Source organism: Staurois parvus, unplaced genomic scaffold (assembly GCF_062004578.1).
Source record: "Staurois parvus isolate SC_StPar_1 unplaced genomic scaffold, SC_StPar_1.0 ptg000362l, whole genome shotgun sequence".
Lineage (NCBI taxonomy): Eukaryota > Metazoa > Chordata > Amphibia > Anura > Ranidae > Staurois > Staurois parvus.
The window spans coordinates 7,724,964-7,752,893 of record NW_028318158.1 but is presented as its reverse complement, the minus strand read 5'-3'; the positions used below and the strand labels follow the sequence as shown (position 1 = coordinate 7,752,893).

Genomic DNA, 27,930 nt, shown 5'->3' with positions numbered 1-27,930 from the left:
ACCGGATCCCTTCCCGGACCGTGAATCCAGACCTCCCGAGGCAGTCACTATAGGTGACCAGGAGGAATTTGAAGTGGAGACTATCCTCAGTTGCCGAAGGAGGGGGGGCCAGACACAGTTCCTGATAAAGTGGAAGGGGTATGGTCCTGAGGAGAACTCATGGGAACCCGCCCAGAACGTCCACGCGCCCAGGCTCATCCGGGAGTTTTTTCGTGCTCACCCGCGGTGGAGAGATCAGTGGGGCTCCCGGAGGGTGCCCATTGGGGGGGGCAATGTCAGGGACCACGGCTCCAGGGTCCGCGATCGCGGCTCCGTCCCTCGCGCATGCGCAGTGGCGGCGGATCGCGCCGGGACACGGGCACTAGGTCCCGGTGAGCCGCGGCTGACAGGACGCCGCGCATGCGCAGTAGGAGCCGCGGGCGCGCCTCAGGCGTCCAATGACAGCCGGGGGCGCGTCCTAGCCGGCCAATGACAGTGCAGGGCGCACTATTTAAAGATGCCCTGCACTGTCACAGATTGCCGCAAGGTCTTCTGTGATCCTGAGTTCCTGCACCTATCTTGTGACCCTGATTGACCCTGACTATTCTGCCTGCTCCTGCGTTTGACCCGGATTGTCCTGACTACTCTGCCTGCTCCTGCGTTTGACCCGGATTGTCCTGACTATTCTGCCTGCTCCTGCGTTTGACCCGGATTACCCTGACCATTCTACGGATTGACTTCCCTGCTGACCCTGCGTGTGACCCGACTACTCTCGCCTACCGATTCTGTACCCCGCTTACCCTCACGGGCCCACGATCCGTTACTACCCTGCTGGGGCCGCCATCCTCTTCATATCTGGCTCTCCCGGTACCTGTCCCCAAGGGTCTCCTCAGCCACTGGCGGGCCTGCTCGGAGGTCGTGACCTGGCCCGGGACTGTTTCAAGTCCATCCCCACCATCAGGGGCTCTGGTGAAAGCACAGCCCGGGCTTAGACCCCACGCTCTGAGTAGGTCTGTCAGTTGGCAGCCTGAGGCACCACCTGGCGGATCATAACACCTCCACTGGCTTCCAATTGCGCAACGGATCAAATTCAAAATCCTAACATTGACGTACAAAGCTGTCCACCATACTGCCCCAAACTACATCACTGACCTAATATCCAAGTACCGCCCAGCACGCACACTCCGCTCCTCACAAGACCTCCTTCTCTCTAGTTCCCTGGTCTCCTCCTCCCATGCCCGCCTCCAGGACTTCTCCAGGGTGTCACCCATCCTCTGGAACTCCCTGCCCCAACCCATCAGATTATCACCTACTCTCCTCTCCTTTAGGCGCACCCTGAAAACCCATCTCTTCAGGGAAGCCTACTCTACCCCCTGCTAACTTGACTGACCTCCTCCACTCTTCCTACCACTCCATCCTCCACAGCTATCTCCTCCTGTACCATCATCCCCTCCCTCCTAGATTGTAAGCTCGAAAGAGCAGGGCCCTCAATCCCCTCATGTTTTGCATTGTATTGGTATTGTTCTGTCACATGTTCTGTCCCCCTTTGTAATGTACAGCGCTGAGCGAACTATTGGCGCTTTATAAATACTGTATAATAATAATATTAATAATCTAAATAAATAATCGATTTATCTGCTTACCAAAAAAATAGATAAATCTAAATAATCGAGGCATGCTGTGAAAGATATCTATCACAGTTGCATGTGCTCTCAAATAAACTGTCATACCATTAAATGGTTGGTGTCATAGCAGATCACATGTGCAGCACCATGGCAACTGCAGATCAAAAAAAGGCTAAGATGACAGCTTCCTTAGCTATAAAGTATAGGAAAGTTTAGCTGTGCTTTGATTAGGGAAGGGCACAGACAAGGTTTTCTGCCTAACATTGGCAATATAAAACACAGGTAACACAGGAGTTTTATTTCTTAAGTTTAAAGGGTAACTCCATTTGTGAGAAAAAAATAACAAATAAAAAAAAATAATATAGCGTATACAATTGCGACACAAGTCATTATGTAATTGAATGCTATTAAAAATTACCCTTCCTTTTCAATCTGCAGCACTGTCATTTTCTGTAAAATACAATGAAATATGTCTACCTGGAGGTGTTCTGTACACAGAATGTGTACAGAACGCCAACCCCAGAAACATTTTCTGCTTGTGTGATTGACTCACTGATTTTCCCAGAAGTCTGCACTAAGATACAAATCATATTTCTGGCATCCCCTGCAGCAAAAATGTCATTTTTGGTGAGATACTCCCAATAGGAAATTACATCTAAAGGGATGAAGACCTTACAGTTTTCCTCATTACAAGTCCTGCAGCTGCAGCAGTTGATTTATAATTATGAACTCACTCCCATACAGATTCACTTTGCACATGAACACAGAGAAACAAATAGCTCTTTCTTCAGAATAACAAAAGGAATCTGCAAAAATGTTTGTTAAAATCCTTGCGATGAACATACAGTAGATCACCCAAGTAGGAAGTTCTTTTTCTGAACATAAGTGGAGTTACTCTTTAAAATGGAACACAAGTTCAACCGCTGTAGCTAAATAGACTGGAATTAGAAAAGTCTCCCTCCATTTGGGCTAATGTCTATACTCAGTGTTGTGCAATCCTGCTGTCAACCAGTCAGGGCCAGGACAAGGGGGCGGGGGACATAGACGGCATGTTCCCCGGGTGCATCTAGTGCAATGTACAGGGGGGCACCATTGGCATACTAGACTACATGCAGATTGTTCATTCTGTGTGTAGATCTTGATAAGAACAAGTTAACACTCTCCATCACAGGCCTGACAAATGATTTTTGTTTCTGTCAGCACTCCTCAGTTAACCATGTGTATACATTTTTTACAACCCCCTTAATTTAGGTTTGCCTCAGAGTCCTACAAATCGATTTCTCACCTTATTGCTTGACTGTCCTTTGCCATTTTGATGGCATGAACTTGAGAAGCAATTACGGACAGAACTTCCACATCGATACGGTTAAACTCATCAAAACAGCACCAGGATCCAGACTGAGCAATCCCTGAGAAGAATTTTCCCATCATCTATAAACAGAGTATAAGTGATTACTAGCCATCTAGCTTTGTTAGACATGTATATATTACAAAAAAAGAAGGCTTTGGAACTAACTTTTAAAATCCAGAAATTTAAATGAACCTAAAACCAATTTCAAACAGCATTACATCTACATGAACTCCCCAATATCAGACATTTGAAGATATTTTTATCAAAAATTGCAAAAGTACCAAAACTAACCAAATTGTGGCCTTGGCCAGCCCAACCCTCATACTTTCCTTCATCTGATATTCTTAAAGGGAAACTAGGGTAAGTTTACTTTTAGAGAAGACGATCCATACATTGTGCACTGCACTAGCACCCCCAGAGCCTGTAAGCATCATTTTGCTCACTGGAGAGTACAGCCATGCTGATCATTATTGCTTGGTTACGTGGCAGCACTGACCAATGCCTATTTGCCACTGTGAGTACTATTATGGTTACAGGTTCTGAGACTGTACAGTATCAGATCATCTTTTCTAAAAGTAAACTTACTCTTTAAGTTTATTTAAAGTCTAATTATTAAGGGTACTCATTTATGCTGAATAAGCCTGAAGCTGCTGAAATTATTACTATTGTTATTTTAACTGTCAGACTTCAAGGTGGAAGGGTAAACCATAAAAGTCATTTAATAAACGTACCTTGTAGTCCAGGCCTTCTGAGCAATTAAACACCACACACTGTTTGCCTAAAGCCTGTTAAAAAAAAAAAAAAAAAATGATATGAATAACAAATATTTACTTACAGCAGAAAGACTTATAAAGAAATGTTTCCTGTTTCATATGGTGACCTACTTTGGCCAGATCCTTGACGGTTTCTGTTTTTCCAGTCCCAGCTGGCCCTGCTGGGGACCCTCCAAGATGCAAGTCCAGAGCTCCAGTCAGGGTCAGCCAACAGCGGTCAGTGAGAGGTGTTATAACAAGGCGTGAAGAGCAGCCCAAATACTCATAGCCGTAGATAAAGGAGGCACTGCCTTGTACTACATAGCATGAGTTATTCTGGTCATTCCATTCATATCGTAGCTGCCTGAAATAAAACCGAGGTAATAGCTAGTGATATGTAGTTAAAAATTGTGGAAACCCTAACTGGGTTTTAATGTTTCTACAGCAAGCTCCCATCTATGGTAAATGTGCTCACTGTCCCCTGCTCTGCATATTATAAAAATCAATAATCACCCCGTCTATTGGCACACTATCCTTGACCACAAGGGTTGCTAAACCTTGATTACACAGCCATATAGAAACAACATGATTTATATGAATCATTTATTAAGCAATGAATATTTTACCACAGCATTTTATAGGGAGTATTGAACCATTCACATCAATCCCCCAGCTTACAATGTAATGACAATTATATACTAAAGACAGTTTGGGAAAAAAATTAACTACCTGTTTTTGAATTGTGGAAGGAATCTGATGCATACACAATGAGAACATGAAAGCTCCACACAGAAGGGTTGAGTTAGTAAAGGTAAATAGACTGTTATCTTTGCAAGGGAGGTTACACCTTGCAAAGGAATTTACCCCAGAGCTTAGTAAATGTAGTGCAATTTTCACTTTTCAAAGAATACCCAATCATATGCAAGGAAAATTAAAAAGAACATTTTTTCTTGCACATGACTGGATGTTGGAAGTCAGAAGAATTTTACCTTATTCACTAAGCTCTGCACTGCATTTTCCTTTCCAAAGTGCAATTTCCCTTGCAAAGTGAACAGCCTACTTGTCTTTAGCAAATCGCCCCCAGAAAATTCTGAACACAAACCCTAACCACTTATCCACTCTGATGCCCAAACAAGGCCTAGTTAAACATACCTTGTCCATTCAAAATCTTCCGGAATGAACACTTTGTTCTTTATCAGTTGAGTCAGTACATCTCTACAATGCACATAGATAGTCAAAAGGGCTTCCAGAGTTGTTTTCTGGTGAGGAAGGGGAATATCCAGAGCCATTTCAGCCAGTTCACCAAGCTGATTTATTAGATTAGACAGGACGATCTTTAGCTCCTTCTCTGGCTCAGGGGCAGAGAAACTTTTCATACAATCCTTACTGAACATTATCTGGCTCTAAAATAAAGAAAACAAAAAAACAATGCAGCCTTAACTAAAATACTATATGCGTCGCTAACCATTAAAATTTATGCAAACCCTCAAGCTACTTTCCAGTATGTCATATCATGTTGCATTGTATACAGTTTATTTAAAGGAATCATTTTAGTAAAGCTGTTGCAGAGTTTCTTACCTGGAAATTCTGTCGAAAATAGCACTTCTTGTTGCAGGCTGACATCGATAATCCATGGTCTTGCAATTAACAGCAGAATTGTCAGCCTGCTGTGTGAGTGCCTTCAGTTAGGCCACCTATCTTATAGACCTGATACGAAGCCCAACAGCTAACTGGAGAATCCCACATGGAAAGTTGACAACTCTGCTGCCAATTGTGAGTCAGTGGCTTAGTGTTATCATACAGAAATAGGAAATGCTGTTACTACATTATCTCCAGATAAAAGATTCACAAAAAGCAATTTGCATGAGAAACCTGTATGCAGTATAGATGGCTGCAGATAGACAGATCACAATTTGGCCAGTTCAGGATGGGGACAAGTTGAATTTCAATCAAGCTATAGCCATTCCCGCTCAGAATATCAACTTCTCTCGAATCAGAATGATGGAAATTTTTCAATCGATCAGCACTGCAGTTGCAACAGCGGAGGAGTCACACGGTCAAAACAGAACAGTGCAGCATGGAAGATTTCCTTAGTCCACCTCGAATGTGTTAATGGGGGAATCCATTCCTTTTTAATTTTCTCTTTTTTTTTTAATCGGCTGGCTGGCTGATACAAAAAGGTACATCTATGGCAAGCTTAAAGCATAAAGCCAAACATACTGAAAAACAGATATTGGATTTACATACGTTAACACTTTCAGACCATTTACCAACCAGAAGGTCTAAGAACCCAGTATTTATACCAATACCAATCAATCAGAGTTAATTTTTCATTTGTCTGGTTCCAACAATAGAGAATTTGATTAGTTGTATTAGGTTTCTATATTGCTGAATATTTTGGGTAGAATTCAGTTATTTTTTTGAGTGCTAGAAGCTTTGCTAAACAGTTTTGGATAGAATAGCAAAGTATATGAATCTCTGTTAAGGGTCTAATGCTACAACACAAGCGCCAAACAAATTTCCAAGGTATTTAATGGTAAAACTGATTCACAGCAGAAAAAAATCCAACATGTTTCGAGGCCAAAACACCCCCCCCCCCCAATCTGGACTACAAAACAAGTACAAATATAAAGGTCATAAATATACAAATAAAAGGTTATGTAAATAAAATTAAATATGTAAGAAATAATGAATATAAAAATCAAAGACTACAGTTGTGCTCAAAAGGTTGCATAACCTGGCAGAAATTGTGATATTTAGGCATTGATATTGAAAATATGACTGATCATACCAAAAAAAAAAACCTGTCTGTTATTTAAGGACCTTATGAAGCCATTTATTATCACATCGTTATTTGGCTCCCTTTTAATTCATAATGATAACAGAAATCCAAATGGCCCTGTGTACATACCCTGGAATGTCATACCCTGGCCTTGGTACAGATGCACAAGGTGACACACACAGGTTAAAATGGCAATTAAAGGTTAATTTCCCACGTCTGTGGCTTTCTAAATTGCAATTAGTTTCTGTGTATAAATAGTCAATGAGTTTGTTCGCTCTCACAAGGATGCACTGAACGGCCTAGATACTGAGCCATGGGGAGCAGAAAAAATTGTCAAAAGACCTGTGTAACAAGGTAATGGAACTTTATACAAATGGAAAATTATATCAAAAGATATCCAAAGCTTTGAATGCGCCAGTCAGTACTGTTCAATCACTTATTAGTGAAAAATTCAGGGATACCAATCCAAGGTCAGGTAGACCAAGAAGGATTGCAGCCCCAACTGCCAGAAGAATTGTTCAGGATACAAAGAAAAACCCACAGGTAACCTCAGGAGAAATGCAGGCTGCTCTGGAAAAAGACGGTGTTGTTGTTTCAAGGAGCACAACACGACGATATCTGAGCAAAAATTTGCTACATGTGCAAGTTGGCAGAAAGATGTCTTTACTGCGGCAAAGTCACAAAAAAAGCCTGGTTACAATATGCCCGAAAACACCTTGACACACCTCACAGCTTCTGGCACACTGTAGTCTTGAGTGACAAGACCAAAATAGAGCTTTATGTTTGGATAGGGGTCAACAAGGCCTATAGCAAAAATAATATGAAGCTCATAAATATAAAAGTAAAAGTTCATAAACACATTTTATAACAGAGGGCTGAAGGGTTGGAGCCTCTTTCACATTTTATTTGCCCTCACCCTCTTAGACATACAGTATAAATGCATTTATACAAACAGCCCTTTTTGGTCCTACGGTCTGCCCCCAGCATGAAGGTATCCGAAGTAGACATAATTTGTAAAGCTTTAGGCTTTGATTTCCATTCTTTTATGTGTTGTAATTTATTTTAGTTTTCTCCATCATATAGGGCTGTTGGTTTTCTTATTAAACAATTGGGAACTTCAACCCAGAACAAATTACCTGCGGTTTATTTGATGAACGTTACTCTAACAAAGGTTCTGCATATGCTCAGTAATACTCCTATGGCTTTACACACAAACTCAATGGGCAATGCAATTCAGTGACTTGGAAAAGGAAACCCTTACTGTTTATTATTTGAATCCTATTTTTTGGAATAAAAATTAAGATAAGGGCAATAGAACACTTACCACAACAAGAACAACTTGCCCTGGGTGGCTGAGCATCCACTCCTTAAAGACGGACCTGCCCCAATCCTGAACGCCAGCCCTGACCAGTCTGTAAAAAAACAGGACTTTTATTATTAGTAATAAAGCAAGCACACGGTGAATTTTTGGAACAAATGTAACGTATCACTGCTGATTTTGTATGATGAACCAGTTCTCAGAATGAGATTCTTTTTTTTTTTTTTAAACAAATTCAAAAATTATGTCTGCATTGTGTGAGAAAATATGAGGGAGGTAGCTCTCACTAACAGTTATCAGTATGAATCAATATGTGAAAAACAAACAGTGTAGAGCCACTGAAATAGTTAAACAAAAGCAAAATTGTCATCCAATGTAATTACAAACATTACATATCCAGAGTGAAAATGCAGCCCACAAAATAAGAAATTCAAATGTGAAGACTCAAGAAAATCAATCCACCAACATAGCCATAGTGATACTGCTTGTTATGAAACGATCCAACAACGTCCTGTGAATTCAAGACTCATCAAAGTTGATGTCTGCCATTACAACAACTTAACAACAGATTTTCTTGTGGTTTTTTTTTTTTCATTGTCATTTTTTATAGAATAATACCACTAAACTCTGCTCCACTTAAGAGAAATGGCTGGCTGAAGTCTTCCCCAGAAACCAAAACCCTGGCTGTTGATCTCCTGGTACCCCACAGTGCTTAATGGTTCCATCCACGTCACTACTTCAGCAGGCTATTTCTATTCAACAGATCAGTGTTCAGCGATACGGGTGGCAGTAGAGATCAGTATTGTTTTTATGCTAACTTAAAGGCACATCTTTCATGGACACCTTTAGTTAGGAGACAGGATCACTACAAGGACCTATGGGCATTTGTAAGTGCATTAATGCATGCATATTTGTGCTTTGATGTGCACCACTTTAAAAAAAACTCACTTAGCATCGTACCTAAAAAACTGCATCTTGCGCATTGTTCGCACCTGTTCTGTGAGTACATACTGTATGTATTATAAAGCGCTGCTCAAACTGTGGGCACTATATAAATCCTGTATAATAGTAATAATAATTAGGGTGCCATTCTAAATGAGTGCAATGCAATGCACATAAATCCTATTGTTACTGCAAATAATAGGTGTGAAGCTAGCCTAAACAAAAAATATAAGAACATTAGAGGAAAAAGTAAAAAAAATCTAATATTCTGGACAGGGCTTCCTGAAAAAACAAACTTATGTTAGGACTTTATGAAATATGCCTGGTAATCACACTCCCAACAACTAGGTCAACACTTACTTTTTTACCACATCAAACATGCTAGTCTCCAGGTTCCCCAACCATTGCTCCACTGGGCCCCTGACTCGAACATTCCTACACAAAGCAAAAAAACATTATTAAAGCTGTGTCTGTTACACTTTGTTCTTAGTAATGACAAAGACTAATGAAAACACGTGTACTTAGGCATGCAGATTTTCTCTCCTTCCGCAGATATAATCATCTCCACCTCAGGGGGGCTTTTTATGGGGTATTTAATGTCCAGGTGTCGGATGCTCTCAAAACACTTCACTAGGTGAGGCTACATGGCAGAAGCAAAGTTGCACAGTGAAAATGGAAAATTTATCCTTCATACCTGCAATTCAAAAATGTAAGTCCAGCCAAGATTTTTTTTTTTTTGGACAGAGTGGCAAAAGATTAGAACCCCTGTAAGTTTGTAATGCTTTCTTGAAATCCATTAGACTAATATGCCCCCCCTTTCTGTCCAGGATCAAAGATTTTACAAGACAAGAAATCCAACATTTTACAGTTGTTACTGGAACAGGAGATCTTTCAATGAGGGCACTTGATCTGGTGACAACTGTTTAAGAGGGGACTAGTCCCCTCACGTCTGGAAGACACGCTTCCTGCTGTGTCTGTGGGACAGAAAGTAAAGAGGAAATCTTACCAAAGGGACACAGACAGCATAAAGAGGTTATGGTTTTAACTATGCCCTACTATCCAAAACAAAAAAATTGCTGTAGATACCCTTAAAGCTCAAATGTGAATAATTTCTTGTTTTATTGTTTTTCAATATTTTTAAACACAGTACTGAAAAAGAGAAAGTAGACAACCAATGTTATATTACAATAGCTCGAAAAGACACATTGTACAAATAGCTTTTATAAGAATAGTACAACATGGTATGAAGATATTAAGTGTAAGGTCCAACAGACACGCTGAGGCTTACATCAGAAGTGAATAGTTTCTTTAAAGCTGAACTCCAAGATAAGCAAATATTGTCTAAATACAAGAGTCATGTTTTTCCTACTTGAAGCTTATTGTGCTTTGTATATTTCTTCCAGATCTGTGCAGCAATCCAGTGTGAAACTTTACCTCTCTGCAGAAGCTTCCTGTAATAAAGACCGATCACTACTGCTCTCTGGCCTTGTGCAGGGTGACTGATCTTGTCTTCGCCCTCTCATGTAGTTTTCCACAGGCAGCCTGTAGTGGATGGACCTGCTGGGTCTGCTATCTGCATAAGGCTACATGTAGCCCAGTGATAATGTCACCACTACTTTCATAAGGTGATACCTGGGTTTGCAAAGGTATTTGGTGGCTATTGAGGAATATATTTAAACTAAAGTTTTTTGTACCTGGAGTTCATCTTTAGGCTAAATCAATGACCATCCTTTTGTTAAATACTGCTGGTTATAGAAACACGGCCTTAGTTTAAAATGTAAGGACTTTCCATTTTATGTGTTGCAGGAAAAACCTGGACAACCAGGATGTGTTGTAGGAATTACCTGGACAACATTGGGATTCCTGCTTTCTGCCAAGATGGTCAAGAGCTCGTCATTGCTAAGAAAGTAGAATCGTGGAAAAACTCTTCGTTTGATTTCCAGAAAGTCCTGAAAAACAAAAGTTTGGAGGTTACAGACAATCAAATGAACTTAATGAGAAACATCAAGGGCAAGGGAAATGGTGGACACCCACTGCATCCATGCTACAGCTAAATGCAACCCAATACAGGACCGTCTGCACCTCTGCGTTGCCAGCTAAACCCCTTTAAAAAGACAGAACTGTTGCAATTAATAATGAGAATTATGTTGTGTTGATTAGAATGATTCAGTGTAATGTAGTGGCACAAGCAGAAGTAATGAACCATTTGTTCTGCCACACAGAAGGAAATTTTATGCAGCTCAGCAACATATTGAAAAAGAAAGATGACTTTTTTTAACTGTTTACATTAAAAAGTTTAAACCCAACCCAGCCTCACTGGTGATTTTGGGTTGTGGAATTGATTTGCATTTATTTTGTAGCCTGTTGTATTCCTCTAATTCAGTGATCTCAAAACTGAGGCCCTTTTCTTGCTTTCATCTGGCCCATGGGTCACTATTCCCCCCACTGATAACAGAAATCACTCAAATGGCACTGGTAAAAAGTTTACATTCCCTGGATCATAATAACAGAAATGGCTCTGTAATGTTTTGCCTTGGTACAGACACACAAGGTGACACACACAGGCTAAAATGACAATTAAAGGTTAATTTCCCACATCTGTGGCTTTTTAAATTGCAGTTAGTGTCTGTGTATAAACAGTCACTAAGTTTGTTAGCTCTCACTTGGATGCATGGAACAGACCAGATATTGAGCCATTGGGAGCAGAAAGGAACTGTCAAAAGACCTGCATAACAAGGAAATAGAATATGGAAAAGGATATAAAAAGATATTCAAAGCTCTGAATATGCCAGTCGGTACTGTTCAATCACTTAAAAAAAAGTGGCAAATTCGGGCATCTCTTGATGCCAAGCCAAAGTCAGGTAGATCAAGAAACATTGTAACCACAACTGCCAGAAGAATTGTTTGGGATACTAAGACATCCTCAGGAGAAATAGAAGCTGCTCTGGAAAAAGATAGTGTGGTTGTTTTAAGCAGCACAATACGATACTTGAACAAAAATCAGCAGCATGGTTGAGTACCAAGAAAGAAGCCTTTACTGCGCCAATGCCACAAAAAAGCCTAGTGAGGCATGTCTAGGTGTTGTCGGGTATATTGTAACTGGGCTTTTTTGTGGCACTATTGCAGTAATGCCTTCTTTGGCAACTTGACCATGCAGCTCATTTTTGTTCAAGGTTTGTGGTAATGTGCTGCTTAAAACAACCACTCCATATGTTTCTAGAAAAGCGTTCATTTCTCCTAAGGTTACTTGTGGTTCTTTTCTGCTCCCCATGGCTCATAATCTAGCCTGCTCAGTGCATTCATGTGGGAGCTAAAAAACTCATTGACTATTTCTACACAGACACTAAAAGCAATATAGAAAGCCACAGATGTGCGAAATTAACCTGTGTGTGCCACCTTGTGTATCTTTACCAAGGCAAAACATTACAGATCCATTTCTGTTATCATTATGATTTAAAAAGGAGTCATACAACTATGTGACAATAAATGGCTTCATATGATCACTAGCCTTAAATAAAAGACTGTTTTTTGGCATGATCATTCATATTTTCAAAATAAATGCCAAAATTTTACACTTTCCACCAAGGTATGCAAACTTTTGAGCACAACTGTATACTCAGTGCAGTGACTGGCCTCAGGTAATACACAGAGTTGAAACAAATCATCCTGCATATGTTGTACCTGTTTATCGGCAGTTATTTCTTCTCTACACCTGCTCAAAGTCCACAATTTATAGTGCTTGTCTGAGAGTTAAAAAAAGGAGCGGAGAGCTGAAGTTACACACTGCAGAGCTCAGTGGGCAGAGCTCTGAGCGCTGACTGGAGGAAAGAGACACACACCCCTCCACACAGCACACAGGAACAGAACAGAGGCTGTCACTCAAATAGAGGTCCCTCCCCTGTCACTTTTTTTCTCTTGATGTCAAAAAAACTTGTCATAAGTAACTCATGAAGATAGCAGAGAAATTGGGCAGCAGACAGAAATGACACTTAGTGCTCTTAATTGAGACAAGTACACACCATAGAGGGATATGCTTCATTTATATTTCATGTATTAGGTTTATAACCATTTTAAGCTAAGCACATTCATTTAAATATTTAGAAAAATATAAAAAAGCTGTAGTTTCCCTTGAAGGTCCATTACTTATATTCACAATGATCAAGGATATTAAATTTAGAATCCTGTGATCATTCAGGCAAAGCAAGCTGTGCAAGCCTCATGCTCTGAGCATACCAAACCCCAGTACAATTACAGACCTCTTATATAGTAAAGAATCAGCATACGCCAGACAGGATAAGCAAAATACAAGGGATGGCTTAATATCTTATCAGTGGGGTATATACGGCCATGAACATTAAAGTACAAGTTTTTGTTAGCAAAGCACTAATACATGCATTTAAGTCAAGTCACTTTTAGTGAAATTAAAGTTATTGTTCCAATAGATTTTATTGTTATTAAGTTCACTAACAATAAAATACATTGTAAGAAGAAGGCACATACACTGCTGTATAAATCACATTAAAGAATAAGTAAACCAAATATTTCATATTGCTGATATGCCTGCTGTACTATGTACTTGCATGAAAAAGTATCCTGTTCTCTTTGTATTGCTTCCTTTGAAATCCCTGGTGTTCCTATCAGTTCCCCTGTGCTCCTTTCAAAAACTGACCACACTAGGCATGATAGCACAGTGTAGTCAGTTCTCTGGCTGTGCTGGGAACTCAGTCTGCTTTCCTCCAATGATCAAATTTGTGCTGACACAACACTCCCCCCACACAAACACAGCCATTCACTGAGATCAGTGTACTGCTGTTTATGTTTTATGCACCTCACCTCTCTATGCAGCTAAGGGAGGGTATGTGATCACTTACAAAAAAAAATTAACTATATGTTTTTCTTTTTTTAGATCTATACGCAATTGTCCAGACATTTCATATATCACTTATATCCATTGGACATACAATTATTACCTGTAGCAGCGCAGCATCACTTATCACAGTTTTAATGTGGGAACACATTTGGATGATAGCAGCAGCAATAGACATTTAAAGAGAAACACACCCAGTTCAGCAGTATTTCATATTACATTAATTTGAAAAGCACAATCACCAGCTTACGGTAGTGCAGGGGTATTCACTATTTAATTTAGCAACATTAAACATTACTTAAACTCCATAAAGTATTGTAGAATTGAAGAAAGAAGAAAACGTGTGAAAAAGGAAGTAAAAAAAGCGGAAAGAAGAAAGAGGAAGAGACAAAAGATGCACCATTCTAAGTTGCTCAGTGTTCACCTGAAACGTACTTTATCCATGGCTGCCATAATTTGTCAGATAAAGGTATTTTATTGTTCAAGGTGGCTGTTAGTTTTTCATTCACCATTACCTAGGATAATTTGACATTTACAAATTTAAATGGGATAGATGAGGCTTTCCAAGACCTGATAATAACTATCCTAGCTGACTGTAAAGTGAACAAAACCAATTTTATGGAATCGTTCAGAAGGGAATTTCCAAAAATACTTTTTTTTAGATTAATGTATGTTATGGAATAAATTCAATTGAAAACTCAAATCCAATATCTTTTAACCATTGGCCAATTTAAAGGAAACACTGTATGGCTTCTTTAACATTGGCAGTTATGCTTACCGGCCTTTGAAAAGCAATCTGCGGTTTTCAGTGGTCAGTACAGCCCTGGCCAAAAGTCTTGAGAATGACACAAATATTAATTTTCACAAAGTATGCTACTTCAGTGTTTAGATCTTTTGTCAGATGTTACTATGGTATACTGAAGTGTAATTACATTTCTAAAGTTTCAAAGATTTTAATGACAATTACAGTAAGTTTGTGCAAAGAGTCAATATTTGCAGTGTTGACCCTTCTTTTTCAAGACCTGCAGTAGTACAAAATGCAGACCAAATATCTGAAGCTGCTCATAAAGGTTTTTTTTCAGGGGTCTGAACAGAAAAAGGAAAAGAAATTAGCAGGTTCCTTCATCTACACAAGCAAGGAGGATGGAGGAATCCTTCCACTTTCCCCTGGGACAGGGGTGGGCAACTGTGGCCCTCCAGCTGTTGATGAACTACAAGTCCCATCATGCCTCTGCTTTTAGAAGTCATGCTTTAAACTGTCAGTTTTGCCATGTCTCATGGGACTTGTAGTTCTACAACAGCTGGAGGGCCACAGTTGCCCACCCCTGACCTAGAGTGCTCAGCAGAGCCCTGGTTGTCACTGCCAGCTTATAGTGCTCAGTGGACTAAGAATGTTGGTGCTTGTAGTTCTCACATTCAGCCCGTGTTCACACTGGTGCGATGCGGCATATTGCATGTGTTTCACACAGGAACCGCACTGCATTCCTGTGCAAATCGCATGAGATTACAACACCTGGAGGGCCACAGTTTCCCACCCCTGCCCTGGGACATTGTGTTCCAACAGATGGACTCTCCTCCATTGATTGAGAATAGTTTTGCAGATTGTCCATCTGACAGAAGTAGATCTAATTACTGACATCTGTTGAACAGGGATGGCTACACACTGATCAAAATTTAACTTGTCCCTGCTGAACCGACTGAATTTTAATCTGTCTATGGCCAGCTTAAAACTCAAAAGAAACAGGAAGGTAAAACAAAAACAATGCAAGGTAGAAGAAAGATAATTCAGGGTGCTTTGCTCATAGGGTAAAAGGCATAAATAGACCTAACAACAGCCAGTGCTCAGGAAGGGAGAGTAATCTCAAGAAAGACATGGACTTGTGACAATTTGCAATTCAGAGTGATCTGATGCAGAATGTCACGGGCAGGAGAAATATGGGGCAGGAAACCCATGCCAGCTGCTTCTTTCACCTACCTCCAGACATTTTAGTATCTTCTCCAAATGAGCATTGTTAGTCTGTAGGATCTCAAGGACCCCTGGTGCAGTAGCAGCTCGTAGGGCATTGAGTCTATCCTCCGTGTGGCTCATTAATTCTTTCCAGGAACTGTCCACTTGTGAAAACAGCTTGGCCTCTGCTGGGAGCTGCCTATAGCGAGAAATAATAGTCTAAATACTAAAGCACATTCTTTTTCATGGTTCCTTTTAAAGATAAGTCCCCCAAAAGTGATCATTTAGAGAGATGTAGAAAACTGTCAGCAGGCTAACCAAACATTGCCTAAATGCAATAAATATGTGTATTCTGAATCTTAAATCTTGGTCTCATTTGTGTATTTTTTCCAGATCTGAGTCAGTAATCCAGCAAGAAAATTCCCTTTGATTCTGCGGAGGAGCTTTCTGTAATACAGACTAGTCACTGCTGCTCTATCTTTCCTTGTGCAGGGTGACTGGTCTTGTATCCGCCCCTTCTGTAGCTTTCTGCAGGCAGCCCATAGTGGGTGGGAACTGCTTGGTCCCTCTCATAGTTCTGCTTTCTGCAAAAGGCTACTTGCAGCCCAGTAATGATGTCACTGTAATTTTTACCAGGTAATATCTGCATTTGCAAAGTCAATTATCAAATTTGAGTAGGCTGATCCTGAGATAGGTTGTATACTCTCTTTATCATACATATACCATGTAAATAGGTAACAATGACCTACAGAAGAAGAACACAATTAACAAAATTAATGAAATGATTGAATAAAATAATAATGAATTAATAAAATTACTGAAAATAAGTTCTGTACATGGTGAAAAACAAAATCACTATTTTGAACAAATTGTACTTTAAAGTTTTCACACCTCAGAGTCAGCTGAATTCTATACTAGTATTAGCATAAATATGGATAGGATATGCTAGGCAAAAAAAGAAATTGTAATATTTTGTAATAAAAGAATAGCTAAGTGCCACACTGAATTAGCTTTACCCAAGTTACAGAATTACATGTAATCTTGTGAAGACAACATCAATGCAAAATATCCACAGCTTGGCTGGCCCCTAGGGCAAGGCAACTGCATCAACTGTCTCAGGCTGCAAAAAGTGTAAGACCAAAATCGGCATGTATGAAAGTTTTAAGGATCAGCTGTCTTCTTTACTTCTTTTACTTGTGACAGTGTACATCTAAACAGTATATAACCCCCATCGGATTATAGTACATCAGACCCAACGGCAATTACAACACTGTTCAATCATTTTAGAATTTCAAGTCTACTTTGTGAATAAGTTAAATTAAAATGTTTTAAAAGAAGTTTTAAATTTTCCGTAAAATGGAATTTTGAGCCATTCTGGTTGTTAGTCAGATGACCAGTACCAAGTCATTGGTCATGTGATCTCTGCGGTGCATTAATGTTCAAATACCTGGCAGTCAGTGGCTGTGCCTGAACACGCTGCTGACCTCACTCTTCACTGACTCTGCACTTTAGCCTGAAGGCGGCCCAGAGTCTGTGTATTTTACTTTATGTTACTAGCATCTCCATCCAATGTGTATGTAAACCCTATCCAAGCATTTCTCTTATTTGCTCTCATTTCGTCTGTTAAATATACCATTTTGATTATAGCTGTTTAGTAAGTGTAAAAAATCTGTTTCTGCCAGTTCCTGACAGAAATCAAGTGAGCTTGTAACTGTGGTTTTTAGCCCTGCCTAGTTTCTTTCTGTAGACTACAGTACCACTCCCTATTATGTTGTAGAGATGAGGAGAGGGGTAGGGGTTCTGTAGTATAAATCAGAAGTGAGCAGCTCAAGAAAATAACTCTGTTTCTCACTACAGCACTGTCACCCTTTCGGTGGTTATACACTTTACAATCTGATCGTATAATCTCCTTTAGATCTACCAACAACTTCATAGTGCAAAGGCCTGCCTGATTTGACACCATTTAAATGGCTTGTTTAGGTGTGTCCTTCTCTTACATAGTTTAGGTAACTAAAGACGAGATTGTAAAAAAAATTGTATAATCAGATTGTGTCGTGTATGGCCAGCCTAAGACAGGAAGAGTGTGGCAGGATCCCCACGTGAAAAAATGTAAAATATCTAAAAAAGGAAAAATATTGTATCTGCCACATCTGAGGGAGTCTTACACACCCCGGGGGGAATTTACTAAAGATGGTTCACTCAGAATCTCGTGCACCTGTGTAGGTAGCTAATCGGCTTCTAACATCAGCTTGTTCAATTAAGCTTTAGCAATATAACCTGGAAGCTGATTGGTGTCTTATGAACTGTTTCTGTGTAAACTACAATAATAGAAGACAACAATTGATTTCTAGGCAGAAGTGGATGTGATTCTGAGTGAACCAGCTTTAGTAAATAACCCCCCTCAATGTCAAGTCAGAGTTATAACTCTCTAATCGACTAGGACGTTCGATGGGGTGTGTTGAACTTCTGCAAAATGACCACTGTTTCCACAAAAGCCCTTCTCTACAGCATGCTGGCAGGGGATAGGCTTTTATACTCAGAATGTGACTGCTTTAGAATGAAAATGAACTGTAAGCCCCAGTTCACATTATGACTTGCACAGGAACGTGCTGTGTGTTCCTGTTCGATTCATATGTGATTCAGTGCTGTGCGATTTGAGCCCATTTATTTTACATGCACTAATTGTGGAAACGCACTGCAACCGGATCGCATGGTACTTTTGTACCATGTGATCCGGTGCAAACATACGCATTTCATTTTCAACCTGCATTTGGGTGTCCTTAACTTAACATCAACACTCACATCAGATAGCAACTATATTGCATTTGAAACCTGGTGCAGGAAACGTGCACAGATCACGGGTCTCCTGCACAGTGTTCTAGTGTGAACCTAATCTAAGGCTGGCCATATCGAATCTTGGCCGGTTCAGCAGGGACCAGCCAAGATTCAATTCATCTATAAGCATGCTGTTTGTACTGAAGTCAATCCATTGATTGACTTTGGTACAACTAGCCTGTCGGATTTTTGCCTACAATTACTGCTGGCAGCTATAGCCACCAGCAGTGATCATTGTGTTCTGCAGGCAGGGAAGGATCCCCGCTGGCAGAACACAATGGAGGGTAGAAAAATAAAAAAAATCAAGTCATCAAAATTACATCACCTATGGTTTGATTAAGACTTTGCACACCTTTTGCTTTGATGCTCCTGGAAAGTATTTAGCTGATCTAAACAACTCCTCCAGTCAGTGAATGAAGTAACAGAACTTCGCTATTAAATAATAATAAATGGTGTTCTGCTTTCATTATCTGGTAAGTTTCCCCAACTCCTGCCACTCATAATTTCAGCATTAAATTAACAGGGAATATTGTTAATGAACAACCGGTACCTCTGGATGTCAGATGCCAGGAAGATTTGCTCCAGGTACAGCCAATTTCTTTGACACATCATCCACTCTTCCATTGTACGAAAAAAGAGGTTTAGTTTTCTGTCCCATTCATCAACAACGTTCTGTAAGACATGCAGAGGGCATCAGAATACCTAGTATTTCAGAAGAGTGAAGGTTTCCTACTAACAGGCATTCTGGTGGATGTTATTTTAAAGACAACTAATGTCCAAAAACAAAAGACTGCTAGGTGGTAAAGTTTTTATTTGGTGGAAAATACTTTGCATGTTCTTCCTCTTGCTCTCAGCAGTTTTTTTTTATTATGTGTGTATCTGTAAGATGCTGAGAATAGAGCAAGGTGCAGGGACGATATAACTCGAACATCAAGCATGCACAGGAGTCACATCATCAGTGGCCAGAAGGTGCCAGATCCAAAAAAAGCCTGGTAGAAGATGTCAGCGATGGCAATGGAGTGACGAGGTGGAGTGTAGACATTGCAACACAGAAAAAGGGAACTTAACATGCAAGTATGCTGTATATACCTACATGTTATGGCAAAAGCCTATCCATCCCAAGTTCAGTACAGATCTGTTTTTCTTTTGTGTAAATGGACAAATGCGGCATGCTTTGTATTTGAGGCGCAGTTTAGATACTTCTGAGATCTATCTTAATTGCCTCTGAACTCCCTGTTGCCTTGAGCTGGTTTAGCATTTTCACTGACTTGTATGAAGAAAGAAGAGGCTCTGATATGAACAAGTGTTCTAAAAGAATTAGCTTGCACCCAGGCATGAAGAATGTACGGTGAGGCAGGAACAAGGGTAGCAGAGGTTGTGGCTGCAAGCAGATTGTGCTTTTGTGGGACTCATAAGGCCTCCTTAGCCATGTTCAAATGGCTTCTCCATTGCCGTCACTTTAAATAGAGGGGCCACACCATGGCCAGATATAGGGGGGTGCTGGGGTGGGCTGCGCCCCCCCAAATTTCAGTTGTGCCTCCCCCCCAGACTGCTGAGCTCCTTCCTCCTCACCCCTATACTCAGAGCTGGGACAATCAAAAGGGAGAGTGACAAAGAAGAGAGCAAGGAGGAGCACAGGATAGCTCTGTCCAACGGACTGTACACAGTTTCATTACCTGCCACTATCTCCTGCAAGGACTGCTCATCTCTCACAGCAGGACACGTGGGTAGGGAGCAGGTAATGAAACTTTGTACAGCCCGATGGACAGAATGATGCTGTGTCATCAGCTATATGGAGCAGCTCTGTTTTGACAGAAGGAGGGGGCAGAGCACAGCATTGCTCCTCCAGACTGTAAGTTGGGAGGATGGGGCGCGGGGGCTTACAGGCAAATTGTACATAATGAAGGGGGAGGTGTGGGCGGAAACAGTCATTTGTGCTTAGGATGAGAAGGGTCCAGGGGCGAACTGACCATTCGGGCACTCCCGAGGGCCCAGGGTCAGTAGGGGGCACCATGAGATGCCCCTGGTACCTTTCATAGGCTTTTTTGGGTGTGGATTGACTGTGGGTGATGACACAGGGGCCCCATGATCCCCTATTGCCCGGGGGCCCCATGAGTTGTCAGTCCGCCCCTGGAAGGGGCTATTTGTGCTGGAATGGGTAATGGCGGTTGGGGGGAGATTTCTGCTAGGAGAAGGATTTGGGGGGATTTAAGCCAGGAGAGGGCTTGGGGGGAAATTGTGTGCCTATTTGTACTAAAAGGAGGCAGGGGATTTGGGCTAAGAGGGGACAGAGGATTTGGAAAGGGAGAGGATCTGTGCTGGGAAGGGTACTTTGGAAGGGGTTATGCAAGGAGTAGGAATTTAGAGGAATTTGTCATAGGGAGGGGATTGGAGGATCGGGATTTGAGGGAGGGGGGTACTTGTGCTAGAAGGAGGATTAGTGGTGAGACTTGTGCTAGGAGAGGGGTTTGGGGGGGGGGGGTTGTGCTAGGAGAGGGGATTAGTGGGGGGATTTGTGCTAGGAGAGGGGATTAGTGGGGTATTTGTACTAGAAGGGGGATTGGGGGGATTGTGCTAGGATGAGGGATTAGTAGGGGGATTTGTGCTAGGAGGGGGGGTTAGCAGGGGGATTTGTGCTACAAGGAAGATGGGGGGGGGGGTTGTGCTAGGAGAGGGGATTAGTGGGGGATTTGTGCTACGAGGGTGGATTTGTGCTAGAAGGGGGGATTGGAAGGATGGGGCGAGGGGGGGGGGTGACTACAGGTAAATTGTACATAATGAAGGGGGAGGTGTAGGTGAAAACAGTCATTTCTGCTTGGAATGAGAAGGGGCTATTTGTGCTGGAAAGGGTAATGGCGGTTGGGGGGGGGGGGGATTTCTGCTAGGAGAAGGATTTGGGGGGATTTACGCCAGGAGGGGGGTTGGGGGGAGGTTTTGTGCCTATTTGTGCTAAGAGAAGGAGGAGGATTTGGGCTAAGAGGGGGAAGAGGATTTGGAATGGGAGAGGATCTGTGCTGGGAAGGGTACTTTGGAAGGGTTTGTGCTAGGAGTAGGAATTTAGAGGAATTTGTCATAGGGAGGGGATTGGAGGAGGGGGATTTGTGCTAGAAGGGGGATTAGTGGTGAGATATGTGCTAGAAGGGGGGAGGGGGGGGGGTTTGTGCTAGGAGAGGGGATTAGTGGGGGGATTTGTGCTAGAAGGGGGGATTAGGGGGGTTGTGCTAGGAGAGAGGATAAGCGGGGGGATTTGTGCTAGGAGAGGGCATTAGTGGGGGGATTTGTGCTAGGAGGGGGGATTAGCAGGGGGATTTGTGCTAGAAGGGAGGATTTGTGCTAGGAAGGGGGATCAGGGGGGATTTGTGCTAGGAGGGCAGATTTGTGCTAGAAGGGGAATTGGAGGGGTTTGTGCTAGGAGGGGGGATTAGTGGAGGGATTTGTGCTAGGAGGGGGGGATTAGTGGGGGGATTTGTGCTATAAGGGTGTATGGGGGAGTTGTGCTAGGAGAGAGGATTAGAGGGGGATTTGTGCTAGGAAAGGGGATTAGTGGGGGAATTGTGCTAGAAGGGGGATTTGTGCTAGGAGAGGGGATTAGTGGGGGGATTTGTGTTAGGAGGGTGGATTAGCGGGGGAATTTGTGCTAGAAGTGGTATTGGAGGGGTTTGTGCTAGGAGAGGGCATTAGTGGGGGGATTTGTGCTGGGAGGGGGCATGGGGGGGTGCTAGGAAAGGGGAATGGTGGGGTATTTGTGCTAGAAGGGGATTTGTGCTAGAAGGGGGGATTAGGGGGTTTGTGCTAGGAGGGGGATTAGTGGGGGGATTTGTGCTAGAAAGAGGGGATTAGCAGGGGAATTTGTGCTAGAAGGGGGATTGGGGGGGGGGTTGTGCTAGGAGAGGGGATTAGTGGGGGATTTGTGCAATGAGAGGGGATAGGGGAGATTTAGTGGGAAAATTTGTGCTAAAAGGGGGGGAGTAGTTGGGGATTTGTGCTAGAGGGGGGATTGGGGAGATTTGTGCTAGAAGGGATTGGGGGGGTTGTGTTAGGAGGGGGGATTAGTGGGAGGATTTGTGCAAGAACGGTGATTGGAGGGGGTTTGCGCTAGGAGGGGGGCTTAATGGGGGGATTTCTGCAAGAAGGGGGATGGGGGGGATTTGTGCTAGGAGGTGGTGAGGGAATTTGGTTTAAGAGGGAGGACTGGGGGGGGGGGGGAATTTGGAGATTTGTGCTTGGATGGGAAATTTGAGAGGAAGGTGGATGTGTGCATGGAGAGATGATTATTTGGGTGAGGGAGATTTGTGCTAGGAGGGGGGAATTGGGGGCAGTGGAGGCGGGATTGGGGGATAAAGATTTGTGCTGGGACAGGGTTTATACTGGAAGGAGGGGGGAATTTTTCATTGTTGTTTGGGGAGAATTTTGGCTTGCAGACAGAAGTTATGCTTGGAGGGAGCATGCTGACCAGTTCTGCTTTTTTTTTGGGGGGGGGGATTTATGCTGAGACAGAATGCTCACACATGGGGAGGCTCAGTTTTTAATCTTTGCCCTGGGAGCTAGATGACATTGCCCTGGCACTACACACAGGGCAGTCAATAAATCTCCTCCCCCCCACTGAAATCGGATTCCCTTACAGACACAGCCTCGATCTACAGTGTATAGCTGGCTGCTATGTTGCAGTTCTGACCCTGTCCTCTCCTCTTCTGACCCCTGTCCTCTACCCTGCTGACCCACTTTACCCTGCCCTGCTGACCTATGTCCTCCATCCTGTTGACCCCTGTACACTGCCCTTCTGACCACTGTCGTCTGTCCTGCTGATCCCTTTTTCTCTGTCTTGCTGATCCCCTTTTTTCTGCCCTACTGCCCTGTCTTCTGCCCTACTTCCCTGTCTTTGCCCTGATAACCCCTGTTCTCCACCCTGCTGACCCCTGTTATCTCATCTGTAAACCCCTGTCCTTTGCCCTGCTGACCCCTATCTTCTGCCCTACTGTACCCCTGTATACTGTCCTACTAACTCCTGTACACTCCCCTGCTGACCTCCCATCCTCTGGTTGCTGACCTCTATCCTGTACCCTACTGAACCCCTGTATATTGCCCCACTGACTCTTGTACACTCCCCTGCTGATCTCCCATCCTCTGACCGGTTGACCCCTATTTTGTGCCCTACTGACCACTTGTACACTGCCCTACTAAGTCTTGTACACTCCCCTGCTGACCTCTTGTCTCCTGTTCTGCTGTACTTGATAACCCGCTATAAACTGCCCTACAAACTAATGGCTTCTGTACTCTGCCCTAACAACTGCTGTCCCCATCTCTCTGCCCCACTGGCCCCCCTTGTACACTGCCCTACTGACTACTATACACTGCCCTGTTGACCTTGCATCCTCTACCCCCCTGATGTTTTTTACTGCACCCCCACATCAGACAGGCTAAATCCCTGGGCCATACTATGGAAGGTAAAGGGGGTAAATGAACTGAAGTGGGTTAGGTGTGAAGGTGAGCTTATAAAGTAAGGGTGTTTAAAGTTGAACTTCAGCGAATAAAAAAAACTTTACCCTTGCAATGGGTTTCCTGCTGCAATGTAAGGGTTTGAAAAGGAATTCTAATATCAGATAAGTATCTCTATTTATTATCCTGTAGGAAAAACAAGCAGTTAACACTTGCGGTGCAAAGGGGACCTACTGCAATTGTAAAGGTATAAAAGAAATATCGAAATATCTAGTGTTATAGAAGGAAATAGGTCATATTACCAGAACAGCAAGTCATAGTGGTTGTAGTTGTTAACCATTGCCAGCTCTAAAAATCTGAAGAGATATATCCAAAACTTTTATTTTTATAGTTTTGGATTGATAGAGAAGGGTAAAAACATCTCTTAATTTACTTTTTGCAGTTTGCATCCCATTGGAGAGATTTCCCTTCACTTCTTGTCCTAGAGATGAAACAGAAAGGTAGAGGAAACCTTCACAAAGAAGTGAGTAGTCCTCTTAGATAGTTGTCACCCAAATAGGTGTCCCTGTGAAATTTTGGATTTGCCAACACCTTCTGTCCCAGTAACAATGGTCACAAAGACAAATAGAAGGGGTGAATTTCTCCACTGGGGGCAGAGACAGAAAAAAAAAAAAAACCTAGGCAGAAAGTTATAACCCTAATAAACTCTATCCAACACTAAAAATATCCTAACTATTGCCCTTCTTTTATACTATATGTATTTATTTATTTTTGCTTTTTCTTCTTTCAACCTATCACATTATCTCTCACTCACTTAATTACCCAACCTAAAGGCATACCATTATAAAATGATTGGCTCATTTTTTTAAAAAAGGTTTAGTAAGCTATATTCAGATCCAAAAGTTAAGGGATAAAACTATACATCAGTATCATAATTTTATATTGATTATGAAATATACAACTTTTTTTTAACAGATTCAGCAATCAATAATTAGGCCCCAGAGGTAAAAGATAAAAATTATTAGTATCAAAATGTCATAATAAATACTGAATATATAACACTTTGCTGACATAACAAAAAAATAAGCCATCTTTTCATATATGATTTTTCTGTTACAACTTTATTCAATGTCTAATAATTGTATTTGTTAGACATTACACTTAAAAACTAAAAAACAATTGAAATGAAAATGTTTCTTTAGATACAAGTTATGCTTACTACGCCCACCTTCCCCCACCAGTGACCTTTCTATATATTCAGTTCTGATAGGAGTCCAAACTGTTTTGTGCACAGCAGAAGTTTTATGTTCTCGACTGAGAAACTCATGTTTGTATTTTGTGTTTTGCAGAAGTGCTACCAGCACCATAGGAAATTATGTTCTCACTAAAACACACGCTGTTCAGTTTCACCCCTCCTTCATGACTTCTAATTTTGTTCATTGTTGCTCAGGCAAGCTTGCAATTCCCTAAAAACTCATATGCCAAGTTGCTATAATTATAATATCATTTTATGTTTTACATTAAAAGACTCATTATTTGCAAATGAGTCCCAAAATAGTTGTGCAGGTGTAATAAACACACAGAACACTTCCTACATTTTTGCTGTAAATGTCACTATTTACTGTACTGAATAATTTTTGGTTCTGTAAATGTTACTAGACAGAAATAGGCAAAAAAAAGACAACATTGAAAATAAGACACTTAAACATAGACCTCCACTAAATGCTTTAAAGTGAAAGTCCATAAACTGATATCAGATTGCTCACCAGCAATTGGAAGCACAATCTCTGTACCTAAATTCCTGATTCTCACTGATGCTCTCTACCTGGTGCATTGGGACAGCAATTCAGATTCAATCCACACTCAGATACCCACACACTACGTGTGATCTGATTGAAATAATATACTATATTGCCAGTCCAGCCTATGCAAATTTATCTCAGGAGCAATACTCCAAAGTAACAAAAAATTAATTAATAGCTTTATAATTAATTACAAGATGATTATATAATAGTGATTCTCTATGGGAACCATCATTATCACTGCTAAGACATCAGTCCATTAAACACAGTGCATGCAACAGAAACATTTAGGTTAGAATATGAGGACCTCTCCATTTTTAAGATACAATTTCTGAAGGACAACTATACCTTTGGTACAAGTTGTCCTTTAAGGCATGATCCCACCCATTTGCGTGTAGCTATTTGGACACCTGTAGAAATATTTATCTATGTCCTCAATGCACAGATCTTCACTGTGCGGCCTTGCTTAATAAAAAAAAAATCACCACTTGGACCTCCTTACTCTGTGCATGCACACAAAATCTTATCGATAACGATTTCATCTGTAGCACATTAAGCAACATGCATTAGTATGTGAGGAACTGATTTAAAGGGTGCAGTGAGCTTTAAACGACCCCGGAACATAAGCATGTTCCCCCAGACCATAACCCTAAACCAAACAATAACCCTACAGCTAAGTTTGCAAAGTAATACAGTCGCCATCTCAACGCTGTCATTGTGATCACATGGCATTATCAACATAACTATGACCATGAGATTGATGGCGAAAGTTTATTTATCCACATAGCCATGGATCATAATGTTGGCTGACATGATTATTGATGGGTTTGTTGGTAAAAAAAGGTCAAGTGATGGGGGCGCATGCGCACTGCGAGACAAGATGGCTGCATCGTGAGTCCACTATGTTCAGCCCGGGAACACCTCTGGCCACTGCTGCGCCACCACTAGCCCCAGGGATCCCGCTCCAGGCTCCCCAGACAGTGTACCATCTGCTGCACCCTGACATCATGGCCATGCTGGTCAAATCCAAACCAAAACCCGGCCCCTCCGTCCTCCAGCAAGCCTTCCTCCAAGATGGTGCCAGCTCCCGCTTCCAAAGGTGAGCACCATACCCACTCGGACACTGAGCCCTCTTCCCCGGAGAGCATGAATCAGTTCCTCTCAGGAGGTGGATGCTCACGAGGAGATCCTCCTTACTAAACTGAGAGCCATAATCTGAGAGGAAATCACTGCGGCCTCCCGCAAACTCACCTCCAAACTTAAGAGCTCAGGGAACTGGGACACGCTGTCTCACTGGAAGGCCACATGGACGATGCTACTACAGTGCTAGAGAGCCAATATAAAATTATCGATGACCTACAAGATGAAATCTCTGCCCTTAAAGATAAACAAGAGGATTTGGAAAATCATTTGCGATGCAGAAACCTATACATCAGGGATCTGCCTGAATCTATCACTGACCTCCAGGGCACGGTTACACCCTTGTTCCAGGAGTTATGCTCTGAGATCTCTCCTAACAGGCCTAAAATGGACAGGGTACATCGCGCCCTGACCCGCAGGCTCCCAGATGGACCCCCGCGAGACATTATACTGAAATGTAATTTCTTTCACACAAGGAACCAACTGCTACCTGTAGCAGCCTCAAAACCCCCTCTACAGCCCCAAGGCCATGAATATCAGCTCTTTGCGGATTTGGCATAAAGTACCATGGTAAAATGCAGGGCCTTGTGCCCTTATCTTCAGATCCTGCAAGAAATGGAAATTAAATACTTCTGGGGGTATCCCTTTCAATTGACTTTCACCTACCAAGGCAAGCAACACCAAGCCTCTTCCTCTGGTTCTCTCAAGCAATGATTCTGTGAGCTGGTTGTTCTGGGTTCTGAATACTGGCTCCAAGTCTTCTACACCATCTCCAAAGCACTACACTGCTGGCTCCACCCTGAAATCACCGAACCTCCACTTGCTTGATCAACCGTCTCAAGCTCTCCACCGTCTGCAGAGCCAACGCTTCAATCCAGTGGAAGTGGGATGAATATTACTGTCCTACTCTGCCTTCTTTCCCACCTTTCCCAAACTGAGCGGTAATGATTTTCCCATACCTATTTGACTGCTGCTGACTATTTCCTCGCCCTTGATGGAAGATGGACACCATGTTACCTAAACTTCTGTTTTGGTCAGGGTTATGTCTTTCTCCCCATGCAAACCTCCACTCATTATGCATCCTGACAGGGTGATTGTTACCTCTATTAAAATACGATGGAACTAAATGTCCCTTATGGACCTACTCCAAAAC

At 42.0% G+C, this 27,930-nt stretch overlaps 1 protein-coding gene across 1 annotated transcript in view; it reads right to left on the bottom strand.

Annotated features, from left to right (window-relative positions):
- The window catches only part of DNAH14 (dynein axonemal heavy chain 14), a 338,071-nt gene that overhangs the window by 200,542 nt on the left and 109,599 nt on the right, over nt 1–27,930 (bottom strand). Inside the window, exons 23-32 of the mRNA XM_089684997.1 lie at nt 18,950–19,071; nt 15,592–15,763; nt 10,594–10,698; nt 9,271–9,389; nt 9,110–9,184; nt 7,814–7,901; nt 4,860–5,110; nt 3,840–4,071; nt 3,687–3,740; nt 2,890–3,035 (exon numbers count right to left, since the gene is read on the bottom strand). Of these exons, the coding sequence (XP_089541123.1) occupies nt 2,890–3,035; nt 3,687–3,740; nt 3,840–4,071; nt 4,860–5,110; nt 7,814–7,901; nt 9,110–9,184; nt 9,271–9,389; nt 10,594–10,698; nt 15,592–15,763; nt 18,950–19,071 (1,364 nt within the window). The remainder of the gene's footprint in view (nt 1–2,889; nt 3,036–3,686; nt 3,741–3,839; nt 4,072–4,859; nt 5,111–7,813; nt 7,902–9,109; nt 9,185–9,270; nt 9,390–10,593; nt 10,699–15,591; nt 15,764–18,949; nt 19,072–27,930) is intronic.